Genomic DNA, 15052 nt, shown 5'->3' with positions numbered 1-15052 from the left:
ACAAAGGTTAGCTTAATCCCCGATATATAGATCATACTACCTAGTACTTTCTTTTTTCTCGTTAATTTCTCAACAGGCAAAAAGAATATGGATTTGAACAAATTAGCTGAGAAAGGAAAGAAAGGAATAATCCCGAAAACATGGGAACGATGCAAATCTTTTGGTCGAAAAAATTCGTCACAAAATAATCGACATTCCATGACGACAAAACGTATCAGAAAAAGATTTCGAGTGGCTACACAAGGTTGTTTCTCAGTCTATGTTGGACCAGAGAAACAAAGATTTGTAATTAGGACTGAGTATGTGAATCATCCACTCTTCAAGATGTTGCTTGAAGAAGCTGAATCGGAATTTGGTTACAACAGTAAAGGTCCATTGGTCTTGCCTTGTGATGTTGATTTTTTTCTCAAATTTTTGATGGAAATGGACTCTAATGATGAGATATTTAGTCATCATCATAATGGTTGCAGCTTTGCTAGGAGTTATAACTCCTATCACCTGACTCCAACGATGTTTGTTTCCATGAATAAACATTCCTTGTAACTCGTGAATTTGTCTTTTATGAGCTATTTCATATCCAATGTTGGCTGATTTATGTGGAAGGCATGGGTTTATGTGGACCTTTGCTTTCCTTCCTACACCATGTAAACTTGTAAAGCAATATTGTAACTCTTCAAATGTACTTAATTAGAAATATATGTATGCATCTAAGCTCAGTTTCAAAGAGTCATATGATGCAATTGTTACGATTGTACCTGTCAAATAAGTGAGATCGGGTTATTGAATCCCATGTTTGTCTTGCTGTTTCTTTTTCCTTTTTTTTTTTTTTTTAATTGAGCCCACCAATGGCGCATAGGTATATTTTGTTGAAAAAATAAACTTGTTCACATTATTTAATTTGTTCACATTATATTTAATTTAGTTCATGAACTAGTAAATTAGTGTATTAGGAGATACATGAATTGATGGAAAATTCTAGATTAGTCTAGTGAGTTCTTATTCATGTACTTGGAGGATGTGAAGTGTGAAATTATTAATAGTGATATATGTATGCTAGGCTAGATACATGGATAAATTCACCTATAAATAGTCATGTAATCTAGCCATTTGAATCAAGCCAAGTTGAATAGAAAATCATCTTTCCTCCATTTCTCTTCTAGTGAGTTTTGAGTATTATTTATGTTGTTTTGCTCTCCCAAATTTTCAACATTTGGTATCAGAGCCGGTGTGTTTGAGAGACAACAAAACGTAGAGAGAAAAGAGGTCGTGGGCGTGGAAGAGGTCGTGGTAGAGGAGGAAGAGGTTGTAGTGATAGCACTTAAATAATGTTGAATATTTGCCTATTTTTATTTACATATTTTATATTTTCTCTGATTAATTTTCTATTTTTACAGGTAAAATGTACTTTCCTGAAGAGAATAAGCAATTTATAATAGAAGTCGGACAAAAAGAGAAAATTGCAAGGTTGATACACAAAAGATAGAACAGATGAAAAGTTCATATATTACATCGAGCTCAATGATCAATATCTGCAACTGAGCTAAAGAAAAGTTAAGACTGCAACGCTATTTGTACATTCAATGATCAATATCTGCAAATGAGCTAAAGAAGAGTTAAAGCCTGCAACGTGCTATACATTTTAAAACCTATAAAAAGAGGTGCTGAGATACAAAAAGGGGACACACTTTTCAAGAGATATCAAAAAGAGGTAGCAAGGATATTGGAAGCAGGTTTCTATTGGCCAACTGTGTTCAAAGATATCCTTGAACAATAGAAACCTGCTTCCAACATCCTTGCTACCGTCCGATTTGCTCCATAGTGTCCACCTACTGCTCCATCATGGCATTGACAGAGAATTTTGTCATTTCCGTCTCATGGACACATCTTGAATGGGTAACATCTCAAAAAGAGATGAAATGCCCCTCAATACCATATTAATTTGTGAAATATTTGATGTTTGGGGCATTGATTTTATGGGACCTTTCCCTTCTTCTCATTCTTATGAATACATTTTAGTTACAGTAGACTACGTCTCTAAATGGGTAGAGGCAATAGCCACAAGAACAAATGATGCAAAAACGGTTTGCAATTTTTTGAGAAAGAATATATTCACACGATTTAGAACCCCTAGAATAATCATTAGCGATCAAGGATCGCACTTTGTTAACAAACAATTTCGGTCCTTGTTAGGAAAATATGGGGTTACTCATAAGACGTACACCATATCATGCTCAAACCAATGGTCAAGTTGAAGTTTCCAATAGAGAATTGAAAAGAATATTAGAAAAAACTGTTGGGACTTCACGAAAAGATTGGGCTTTGAAACTTGATGATGCGTTGTGGGCTTATAGGACAGCCTATAAAACACCAATAGGAACTTCTCCTTATAAGCTTGTCTTTGGAAAAGCATGTCATCTACCAGCAGAGTTAGAATGTAAAGATTTTGGGCAATTAAAATGCTAAACATGGATTTCACAGCTGCTGGTAAGCATCGATTGTTGCAGGTAAATCAATTGGAGGAATTTCGTCTGAACTCATACGAGAACGCTCGCTTGTACAAAGAAAAAGTGAAAACATGGCATGATAACTTTATATAAAACAAGGAATTCAAAGTGGGCGACAAGGTTCTTCTATACAATAGCCGGTTAAAATTTTTTCCAGGAAAGTTCAAATCTAGATGGACAGGTCCATACTTAGTCACTGCGGCCACCTCATATGGAACATTTGAGATACAACACATAAAAGGAGGTGACAAATTTAAAGTAAATGGACATCGATTGAAAATATACTTGGGTGGAGGATATGACAAGCAATCCTCTACAACACTCATCCAGTGATCCATAAAAAGAACTCCGTCTAGCTAAAGACGTTAAAATCAGAACTAACATTATTCTGCTTTAAGTATTTGTTTTTTGTTTTATTTTTATTTTATTTTTATATATTAAAAAAAAAGGGTTCTTTATATATATGGGAATAATTTTTATTTTTATTTATTATTATTATTTTTAATAAGGGTAGTTCTTATTAGATAACATAAAGTAGACTAGGAAGTTAAGTAGCATAGGACTATATATTCCTATACATATATCTACAGATATATTTTATACAAGAAACATCTTAATGATGGAACCAGCTCATCTATAGATATATATATTTAAGAATAGTACATGACATAAGTCATTTACCAAGGCAGAAGGTAAAAAGCTGAGAGAAGAAAATGTGTCAGGAGAGATTAATGGCAACAAGATAACCCGCAAGAATGAGATTGCAAATTTGCATCGGGCATCAAGAAGACGGAGTACAAACGTTTTTTGGCGGCGGAAATCTGTATAAATAAAGATTGTACTTCTTCCTGCTGTACTCATCTTTCACTACAACACAAAGCATCTATTGCTACAGAATACGCTGTAGCTAAAGATGAAATTTTCCGTGGCTAAACACTTTAGCCACGTTTTTTTGTTCCGTAGCATTCGTAGCAAAATGTAGCGTAGCTAAAAGTTAGCTACAAACTTTACATGGTCCGTGGCTAAGCACTTGTACTAATTGCTACGTGTTTTTTTGTGTTGTAGCTGTGAAGATAGAAAATTCCTGCCACGGAAAATATACTCATAGCAAGCAACTTTAATCTTTTGCCACGACGAACAAATTTTGTAGTTGTCTTCATATTGTAGCCACAAGGTATTTTATTGTAGCAAAAGATTTAATTTGTTTGCCACCAAACTCAAATTTGATGGCTATTTCTATAGCTTAGTTTCGTGGCAATAGCAGTCATATTTAGTTACGAACTAAACAATTCATAGCTATGAGTTAAAAGTATTTGCCACAAATATTATCATATTGTAGCTATGAAGCCGTACCTTTAGCTATGAAATAAATAGACTTATAGCTAAAAAGAACCTTCATTTGCTACGAAAATTGTAAATTTGTAGCAATGTTAGGAGTATATGTCTAGCTACGAACTCAAAAGTTCATAGCTAAAAGTGTATACTTTTTGTCACGAGAGACAAAATTGTAGCAAAAGATTTTTTCCGTTTGCTACGGAAATAAAAATGTGCATCCATATTCTCATTTGCGTGGCAATTATATGTATGTTTAGCTACGAATTCAAAAATTTCATTCAAAAATTTCATAGCTACTAATTGAAATATTTGCCACGACATTGTTAGCCATATAATGTAGCTGAGAATTCATTTTCAACATGAAATTTATAGACAATATCGTAGCAATATATCTTCAATCGTGTAATAAATGCAATATATTAGAAAAAAGATGTAACAAAGGTTCAACAATGTCATCCAAAATAGTGAAACATCACTTTATTCAAACATATCAATATACTTTTGCAAGAGAAAAAATAATTCTTCATGTCCCCATCGATTTTGATGCTTCCATACTACTCCACAAGTTTGCAATAACAATTAAGAAAACAAATTAAAAAATGATACAATAAAGTATTCGTTTAAAAATTAAGCTTTGTTTCTTAATATGAATATATTATAAAGAGATCACGTATTTATTGGATTAGTAATATTAAAATATAAAAATAAGCTACTTACGGTTAGATTTGCATCATTTGATTGTCGGCCTTGAGCTGCAACCAACATTTGAAATTTTGCTGCCCATTGTTTCTCCAACTTTGCTATCCTACTATCCATTTCTTTCTTCATTTCTTCAATTTGCTCCTTAGCTTCCCTTATTTGCTCCTTAGCTTCCTTTTAACTTCTTCCACACGCTCGTTCGATTCTTTTCTTGTCGATTCTAATTGCTTTATGAGTTGTACCTTCGTTGGTCTACCCCCGAAATATTCACTAATAGTTTTTCCTGGGCCATATGCACGAAGATATCCATTTTTTTCTGCCCCAAGTACTTTTTCGAAGATATCATCATCATTTAAAGAAATTTCTCCTTTTTCTTGCTGCTTTTTAAATTGACCAAATTGATCCTACAATCAAAAAAAGTCAATCAAACATCTATGCAAATATATATTTTAAGGAGATAAAGAGGAAAGCCAACACATTGAAATTACAATAGCATCTTGTTGAAAAGCATCAACTTGTTTTCCTTTTTTTCTCTTGCGAGATTCCATGAAAACTTCAACACGAGAAGGAGTTTTTCCATCTTTTTTCTCCGCCTGTGAAAATAATAATCATTATCATTAGTTAAATTTCGATAATGAAATATGATTTTCTAACTTTGTTCTAAATATTATATGTGTACCATTTCGTGTCTAAGTCTCGCATAGCTTTTAGTTCCAATATATGGAGGCAATGAACGTTTCGATCTATTCGTCTTGTTCTGCATGCTTTTTTTACGAACAAAAGTTGATAAACAAACAATAATTAATATTAGTTTCTATACCACAAAATAATTTAAAAAACAATAAACTAATTAATTCAAATACACGAAAGTCACATCACTCCAAAGGTTGACCGAATATTTCCATTCATCAAAGATTAACAAGTTTAGGCTTGTTTCGCAAGCGAAGTTGATAAGTTGTCTTCGAATCGAAATACCTGCTTTTCATCTTGTGCCTATAACCTCTGTAGATGTCACTCATATGACCAAGAATTGCGCCTTTTCTTCCCTCAGAAACATCGAAATTAAATTTTTCCTATAAAAAAAATACAATTTTAGTAATCTCTGGGAACACCATATAGGCTAAAGCAGGCAGAATAGTTATCTTGAAGAACAGTTGCTATGTTAAAATGTTGGTCAACGTTCATGGTTGGCTCTCGAGAAATGAAACATGACAGGTATTTAGGGACAGAGGGAGTAAATAGTAACCCATGGAGAAAATTCAAATCATCTATATTTCATTTTTTTTTCCTCATTGGTTGCTGCCAAATGTTTATCAAGTGTATGTTATACTTGCGAAATCATTCAACTATCCTGCTCTACTGCAATTCTACTTCTCACCACACATGAGGATATAGCAAATACCATTTTCATTGTTGAATCAGTAAAACATTCAACAACAACGAACATGGCAACTAATAAGGGGCATGTTCTAACAACTATCAACCATAAAAAATTAAAGAATAAATATAAATTTTATTTCTTACCAAGATGATGTCCCACATATGGTCGATCTTTCTTCGTCAATCTCTTTCCAACCACTTACTTTTAAGGGGCAACAAATTCGATTTCTAACTGTTTGCCCCAAAAACCAAGTAAATTGAGTTGCATTCTTGCCAATAGCTTGATCATCATCATCAAATTCTACGAGCAATTTTTCACCCTCCTGTAAGTTGATTATTTTTATGCATCGGGTAGGCCCTCTAGTTTTTCTTTTCACAACATTTGAGCCTAAAATTGAAGATTAAATAGATAACGTCAAGTAAAAATATTGATAGAAGCAAAAAAAGTCAATAAAAAATAAAAGGTACCTGTTGAATTTGCTGATTCGAGCTCTTCCACAACTGCTTCATTTACGTCTTCTGATGCATTTTCTCTAGCACTATTTTCTTCGGTACTCATAAAAATATCACAATCTTTTGATAGCGCATAAATCTCGATAGACTTCTCCTTATGCCTTTTATAACTAACTAGCATGTTCCTAACATCCGAATCATCACGACATTCGACTAACCCTTCGTAATCACTAACAACTCTATCACCTCTCAGATAAAAGAACTTATCTCCCTCAAAAACATCGAAGTTACAATTCTTTTTTAAATCAGCCAATAAATCAAAGTAACTAATAAAATCAATGTCCATGTTTGTTTTTATCAAATTCCCGTTTACATATTTTCTAGAAGGCGAGAATACAAAATAACCACCATAATGGTAGCTAATTTCAATCTCACTTAGCGTGTCCACACTTCCTACAAAATTATTGAACATGAGTTAGCTATATATGATTAAACAAAACGCAAATTCGTCTAATTGAAAGGAATAATAATAATAATAATGAATTCAATTTGTACCCGGATAAACAAGTTCTTCCACATGTTGTGTGGGCAAATTTTCTTTAACCGGCGTTGTTTGAGCACTCATAGGAGGTTCCATATTACCATTATCAGTCAACCGACTAGTTTTTTTCCGAAGACCATTCCTACCCATGTCTGGCTGTAAACAAAATTTTGTTAGGCACAAAAATACTTTGAAGTTTCAGCAAATAATTTCAATGGTAATATGTTTACACTTTGAAGTTCCAACAAATAATTTCCGGGTGGCAGGATCTCACGTCCCCCACAAACCCATAGTTTTTCTTCTATATACTATGCAATATTAAAGACCAAGACTTGTTTGTGAGCAAACCCAATGCACCATAGCAGTTATCACCAATTACCACATAAAAAGAATATCAATGGCGGCTTCACATGGATTAAAGAGAATAGGAATGGCGGCATTGTCACATGGAAATAATTATGGTTGTTTAAATCATAAGGAAAAAGAAACCAACAAAGAAAAGGATATGCAATTACCTTACTGTGCCTTGAAAACAAAAGTTGAAACTAGGAAAATTGGAGATGGAGAAGTGACGTGATTTTTTTTTTCTATCTCTAAAGTGCTTAATCTTTTAGGGTTTTGGGGTCTGTAATAAGAAAAGAAATCTATAATTTAGGCATAAAAATTAAGAGGGAAATAATTTGGAGGGAACTTTTTTGTTTTTGTTTTTGTTTTCAAAATTTCATCACAACTCTTTTAAATTTTAATTTCGTAAATTAGAGAAAATTATTGTGAATTCATCATGTTTCCCTTATAATAGACAGAACACTTAAAAAAACGTTAGCTAAATATTTTCTTAATAAAAAATATATTGTTGTTTAGACACAATTGCCTATTTATTTAAATACTATTTTAAACTTACAATTACAAAAAAAATCTCGTTAAAGTAAGTTGAATCGAACTAAATATGAGCATCTAATCGATAAAGTTAATGTTCCAAATTCCAATAATAGAGTTAATGTTAAATTGAATTAAATAGGACGATCAACACCTAATTACACTAGATCGATAAAGTATTGTCTTGATCGAACAAGTCTGACTCAATAATAATTCTCGAAGCACTTGATCAAGATGAACTCGAGTGAGACCATCCCACAACCACCCAAACAAAAATTTAAAACTCTTTTTTTAAAAAAAATAAATTAAAATTAAACTCTTTTTTTTTAAGGGGCTAAAGAAAATATTTCCCAAATTTGGAATTGCCGGGGAGGGGGGGGGGGGGGGGGGGGGGGGGGGGGTGGTGTAAAAAATCAAAGAAAAAATTAATTCTTTTCGAGGGTGGGCACCGGGGGGGGGGGGTGTGGTGCGAGTTGGTAGGAATAGTTGGTAGAATGTCATTTGCAGGATTGGTTTTCTTACTTTTATTAGGGAAGTCATTTTCCTCGTTCTTAAAAAACTTGTTTTCTTAGAGAAAATATTTCCCAAATTTGCGGGGAAGGGTGGTGTTGTGGGTGGGGTGAGTTGGGTGGTGGAGGAGTTTGGTGGTGGGAATGGTTGGTAGGATGCACTTGTAAGACTTGGTTTTCCTACTTTCTTTAGGGAACGATGCATGTATATGCATCGAACGATGAACAACTCTAATTACACTAAAATGTATTATTTCGAGTCAAATAACAATTTTTGGAGTACATTAGTATGAAGCTTGAGCTGGATTTAGATAATATTTAGATATTATCTATTTAAAATTTTAAAACTTACACTTACAAGTATGATTGTGTAAAGTTAAATCGAATCGAACTATATATGAACATTTAATTACATTAGATCGATAAAAATATTATTCCAATAACAGAAGTCCGAGTCAAATAACATGAATTCTTGAAGCACTTGTTCCGGATGAAGCTTGAGCAGCCTTAGTGAAGTTAATTTGTTGCTTAAATCCAATATAAGTAGTCAGATAAATATATTAGATATAATCTAACTATTTATTGAATTATATTTAAAATTTACAAGTAAACCATGTAAATTGAATTAAATAAAACGATCGACACCCAATTACACTAGATCGATAAATGTATTGTCCACGTCGAATATGTGCAAGTCAAATAAGAATTCTCGAAGCACTTTATGAAGATGAACTTGAGCAAGACTTATAGTTTGTTTGGCCAAACTTCTCAAATTAGCTTATTTTGAAATGTGCTTTTCAAAAATGTACTTTTGGCGAAATAATACTAATTATTAGCTATGAAATTTTATCATAACAATAAATCTGTGGCTATATGATTCCGTCATGACAAGTAACTATATGGGATAAGGCACCGTTACCCCCCTGAACTATACCCGAATTTGCTACGACACACCTTACCTTTCCCAGGGTCCTATTACCCCCCTAAACTTATTTAAAACAGAATAATTACCCCCCTAAACGCTGATGCCCACTCTCATATGGGAGAGTGACATACACTCTCCTTGCCACATGTGTATTTATTTGTTTTCTTCTTTTTTTTTAATTTTTCAGCTTACGTGTCAATTTTTTTTAAAATAAAAATAAAAAACTGAATTTTCATTTAAAAAAAATGAGTTTAAAAAACCGTCTTTTTTTTTAATTTGAAAATTTGATTTTTTTTAAACCCATTTAAAAAAAAAAAAAAAAAAACTAAAAACATGGATTAAAAAACTGAATTTTCTTTTAAAAAAAGGATTTTTAAAACCCTTTTAAAAAAAAAAAATTGAAAATTTGTTTTTTTTTTTAAAACCCGTTTTTGAAAAAGAAAAAAAAACTGAAAAATGATTTTTTTTTTAAATATGGAAAAATGGATTTGTTAAAAATATGGAAAACTTGATTATTTTTTTAAAATGTCTTAAAAAATCTTGATTTCATTTTCTTAGGACACTTTTATTTTTCAAATAAAATCCGGAAAAATGTTTTTCTTGCCAAAATGTGAAAAAAACTGAATTTTTATAAAATTTTGAAAAAATTAATTATTTTCTTAACATGTGGAAAACCCGTTTTTAAAACTAAATGTGGAAGACTAGATTTATTTTCAAATTTTTAAGAAAATGCAGATTTTTAAGAAAAAAAAAGGGATAAGGCACCATTACCCCCCTGAACTATACCCGAATTTGCTACGACACACCTTACCTTTCCCAAGGTCCTATTACCCCCCTAAACTTATTTAAAACGGAATAATCATCCCCCTAAAAGCTGATGCCCACTCTCATATGGGAGAGTGACATACACTCTCCTTGCCACATGTGTATTTATTTGTTTTCTTCCTTTTTTTTTTTTAATTTTTTTCGGCTTACGTGTCAATTTTTTTTAAAATAAAAATAAAAAACTGAATTTTCATTAAAAAAAAAGAGTTTTAAAACCCGTCTTTTTTTTAATTTGAAAATTTGATTTTTTTAAACCCATTTAAAAAAAAAAAAAACTAAAAACATGGATTAAAAAACTGAATTTTCTTTTAAAAAAAGGATTTTTAAAACCCTTTTTAAAAAAAAAAAATTGAAAATTTGTTTTTTTTTTTAAAACCCGTTTTTGAAAAAGAAAAAAAAAAAATGAAAAATGATTTTTTTTTTTAAATATGGAAAAATGGATTTGTTAAAAATATGGAAAACTTGATTATTTTTTTAAAATGTCTTAAAAAATCTTGATTTCATTTTCTTAGGACACTTTTATTTTTCAAATAAAATCCGGAAAAGTGTTTTTCTTGCCAAAATGTGAAAAAAACTGAATTTTTATAAAATTTTGAAAAAATTAATTATTTTCTTAACATGTGAAAAACCCTTTTTTTAAAACTAAATGTGGAAGACTAGATTTATTTTCAAATTTTAAGAAAATGCAGATTTTTAAGAAAAAAAATTAAGTTTTCCCCTTTTTTATGTTTTCACTCTCTCAAAGAGAGTGAAACACACTCTCTTTGCCACATCAGCGTTTAGGGGGGTAATTATTCCGTTTTAAATAAGTTTAGGGGGGTAATAGGGCCCCGGGAAAGGTAAGGTGTGTCGTAGCAAATTCGGGTATAGTTCAGGGGGGTAATGGTGCCTTATCCCAAAAAAAAATTAAGTTTTCCCCTTTTTTATGTTTCTCACTCTCTCAAAGAGAGTGAAACACACTCTCTTTGCCACATCAGCGTTTAGGGGGGTAATTATTCCGTTTTAAATAAGTTTAGGGGGGTAATAGGGCCCAGGGAAAGGTGAGGTGTGTCGTAACAAATTCGGGTATAGTTCAGGGGGGTAATGGTGCCTTATCCCTAACTATATCTATTAAGCCAATTATTGCCACGAATTTTTAGTACTCGAAGTAAAATAATTTATCTTGCTATAATATTTTATTTTAAGTAATTTTTTATGGCTAAAAGGTTACTATTGCTACGATAAATTTCGACACGTGGCAAAAATTAATAATTAGCTACGAAATTTTACAATAGCAAAAATTCTATGGCTATATTGTGTAACTATTGCCACAATCTTTTATAACTTGAAGCAAATATATTTATTTAGCTACAACATTTTGTTTCAAATAATTTATTGTGGCTAAAAGGTTACTATTACTACAGTAAGTTTCAATCCGTGGCAAAAATTAATAATTAGCTACGAAATTTCTTTTTAGCAAAACATTCGTGGTTATATCATTTAGCTATTGCCACAAATTTTACAACATGAAGCAAAATTATTGATTTAGCTACAATATTTTGTTTCAAATAATTTATTGTGGCTAAAAAGTTACTATTGCTACAAAGAACTTTTATCGCGTGGCAAAAATTTATGATTAGCTATAAGAGTATATCGTAGCAATAAAGTTGTAGCTATTTCGGTAACTATTGCCACGATAGTTAGCAATTATAGCAAAAATGAGAAATTAGCTTTGTCAATTTGATTTTCGTGGCAAAGAAATTTTACGAATTTGTAAATAGCTACGGAATTCAAATTTTTGTGGCTATTAATAGGCAATAGCTATGCTTTTTAAATTTGTAGCTTAGATTTCGTAGCTATAGATACACTGTGTTGTAGTGTTTCTCTCTTTATACTGTACTCTAAAAAATCTCTGTCTTCTACCATTTTCAAGTTATAAAAAAAAAAATGACAACAGCAAGAAACAATGGTTCGAGTTCTGAAAGGAGAAGAGGTCGGCGGTACGATCGAAGCAAATATGTCTCACCAGAAGCGCAAGAATGGCACAGAATCAACACTACTAGGACCTTCGTTGAGGAACGAGGTATGGAATTTTATCATAATGAGGGTCACAGAGCAAGAAACATCTTGGAATTAATTCATCAAAGGAGGTGGATATACTACACTGAGCAACCCAGAGATGATTATGTGCCTACTTTGATTAGGGAATTATATGCAAATCTTAACCCCCAAAATAATACATCATGGGTTAGAGGTAACACTGTCGTTTTTTCTTCATACGTGATTAATTCTCTTTTTAGACTTGAAGAAATAGATGACAGTGTTACTCAATTTGAAATTGATAATCCAAATATTAATGAGATTGATGAAACCTTGTGTCCCTTCGGGGCTGACTGGACATATAAGAATAATGGTTCGAGGCACTTACGGGGAACAAATATACGACGTTCACACCGAGCGTGGCTGTATTTTGTTAATAGTCGGTTAATCCCAACCTCGAACAACTGTGAGATTAAAGTCTCCAAAGCTGCGTTGGTTCAAGCAGTTCATCAATTGTTGCCATTGAATGTGGGACGTATAATTAATGAACAAATCAATTTATGGAGAACTGATGTCATAGTACGATCATTTTTCTTTCCTTCACTGATAACACAATTGGTGGCAAATGCCGGGGTTCGCATCACTGGAAATTTGTGGAAAAGTCCTCCTAAACCTCCTATTACTATGATTTTCTTGTTAAGTCTTGCAGACACTACTGGTCCGAGGCGGCCGGATAGGCTCGCTGGTCAAGAACAAGGAATCGCTGGTCAAGATCAAGGAATCGCTGGTCAAGAACAAGGAATCATTGGACAAGAACAAGGAGTTGTTGGACAAGAACAAATGATTGATGGACAAGAGCAGGTAAACATTGGACAAGATCAGGTAAATGTTGTACAAAACCAAGTGAATGCCGAACAAGAACATGGAATTATCGAACAGGCACAAGTGGAAGATGAACAAGAGCAGGTAGTTGATGAGCAAGAACAAGCAGCCATATATCAAGGACAGGAAGACGGGGGCGGTTTAGAACCACCACCCCCAAGAAGGGGAAGAAGGAATTTGACTGAAGGAATTAGTCGACTTGAGGAACATATGGGAATGATGTTAGTCCACTAAGAACAAATGATTGCTCGACAAGAGCAGATGCAACAAGACGTAGCAGGAATAAAAAATGTGCAAGAAAACAACTTTGCATATTCATCTTCAATGATGTACTCTATGGGTTCCCTTATGGGAAATCTTGCACATGCTTTTCATATTGACTTACCAGTTTTTTATCCTTTTCATGAATATGTACAAAATGGAGAACCAACTGCACCTCCGCCGCAACAACAAAACATGCCTCTGGGAGGAGTTCGTGTAGGAGAAGATACCGGAGTAAATTATGAGGAAGGAGACATGGAAACTTATAACCCATCCATGGAGCAGACTCATTTTCAGCAGTTCCAATCATCTGTAGAAAGGGATCAATTCACATATGGAGATCTGACTAATGAACGTGCAGGACCTAGTAGTGCTACAGAAATTGCTGCACCATTGATGAATATACAAGGATTTGCTGACATGGAGGATGGGGATTTCCAGAGGAATGATGACAATGCTTAACCTACATATATATATATATATATATATATATACCTCTCCTAAATTAGGCTTTTACTCGAGACGAGTAAAATCTTGAGTTTGGGGGAGGCACTATGGTATTACTCGATCTCCCTATATCTCTCTTATCTACTAAATATGTGTTACTACTACTGTTTTTTTTTTTTTTTTTTTTTTAATAAAAAAAAAAGTGATATTAAGCATGAGAAGTTTTTAGCATATGGGAAGTAGTTTTTGGTGTTGATGTTGAAAAAACCGGAAGTGTGAAAAATCTTGGCGTAAGATAAGGAAAGGTATTTTGCATGTACTTAGCTTTCCTTGATGTGCTAACTAGTTTAATATTAGTGTGGGATATGGGATAAGGAAAGACATTTTGATTGTACATAACTTTCCTTCATATAATATCAATATTAAGTATGCTTAATATAATTATGTGTGTGCTGCTATATGCTGCTGCTACTGAAGTATTATTTTAATGATGTCATAAGTTTATTTTCTCCTTTCTGTTTGTTCCGACGGCTATAAGAGAGTATATGCGATTGGCTAGCTACTTTTGGGATCCAACTACTTTATGTTTTATCTGTACTTGTTAATACCTTTGTCCTTTTAGCTAAATTGCAAGAAATAATGTTGAGAAATTTTTGTATCACATTAAAGTAGCATGATTTCAAGAGAGTTTACATTCTTTTAAAAAAAAAAAAAAAGAAAAAAAAAGGACATTTGATCATCTAGCTTGAACATGGGAAGATGAAAATTCATAGATCTGCCGGAGGTAGTTTCTGTCAACCATGAGCAGTAAAGATTGATTGTATTGACTATGTGGTTCCCCTTAAAAAAAAAAAAAAAAGAGAGTAGATCTAAAAGGCTAGAACTTGCCTTGTTTGTTTATCAAAGCGAAATTTTAAAATAGCACTGATTTAGAAAATGAAGCAGGCTTTCTTTGAACCCGATTTAGCCAAACATATAAGCCACCATATTTGATACAAACAACCCTTAGTTTCACCATTTGAGCCTAAAGATTTTCTTTTCTTGCAAGAACCTATATTCTGCACTTGAGATTATTAAGTCAATCTGGTATATGTGCAGAAAATTCTACCCTGAAACAGATGTACGTATATGAAGATAAAATTCATATGTGTGTAGAGAGGAGGTAACTTTAAAGTTGTTGAAAAAAAAATAGAAATAAGAGAGAACAATTGCTGGATATTAATGCGAATACGGCAGGATTTCTGATGAGTTTGAAAAAAAAAACTATATATATATATATATATATATATATCCATTATCATACCAAGCACGTGACCTACACTACAAAACCTATAAAAGTCCTACAAGATTCTAAATTCAATGCTAGTTTACATTAGTGGAGACTAACAAACATGAC

At 32.6% G+C, this 15052-nt stretch overlaps 1 protein-coding gene across 1 annotated transcript; it reads right to left on the bottom strand.

Annotated features, from left to right (window-relative positions):
- Positions 1–4780: 4780 nt before the first annotated feature.
- LOC132045970 (uncharacterized) lies at positions 4781–5329 on the bottom strand (the record flags this gene model as incomplete). Its single annotated transcript, XM_059436531.1, has 3 exons — positions 5218–5329; positions 5027–5131; positions 4781–4942 (listed from the first exon to the last, which is right to left on the bottom strand). Coding segments are annotated over exons 1-3 (351 nt in total), but the record flags the coding sequence as incomplete, so codon positions are not given.
- Between the last annotated feature and the right edge of the window lie 9723 nt (positions 5330–15052).

Source organism: Lycium ferocissimum, unplaced genomic scaffold (genome assembly GCF_029784015.1).
Source record: "Lycium ferocissimum isolate CSIRO_LF1 unplaced genomic scaffold, AGI_CSIRO_Lferr_CH_V1 ctg8813, whole genome shotgun sequence".
In the NCBI taxonomy this organism is placed as follows: domain Eukaryota; kingdom Viridiplantae; phylum Streptophyta; class Magnoliopsida; order Solanales; family Solanaceae; genus Lycium; species Lycium ferocissimum.
The sequence above is the reverse complement of the archived record's forward strand: the minus strand, read 5'-3'. Positions and strand labels throughout refer to the sequence as shown.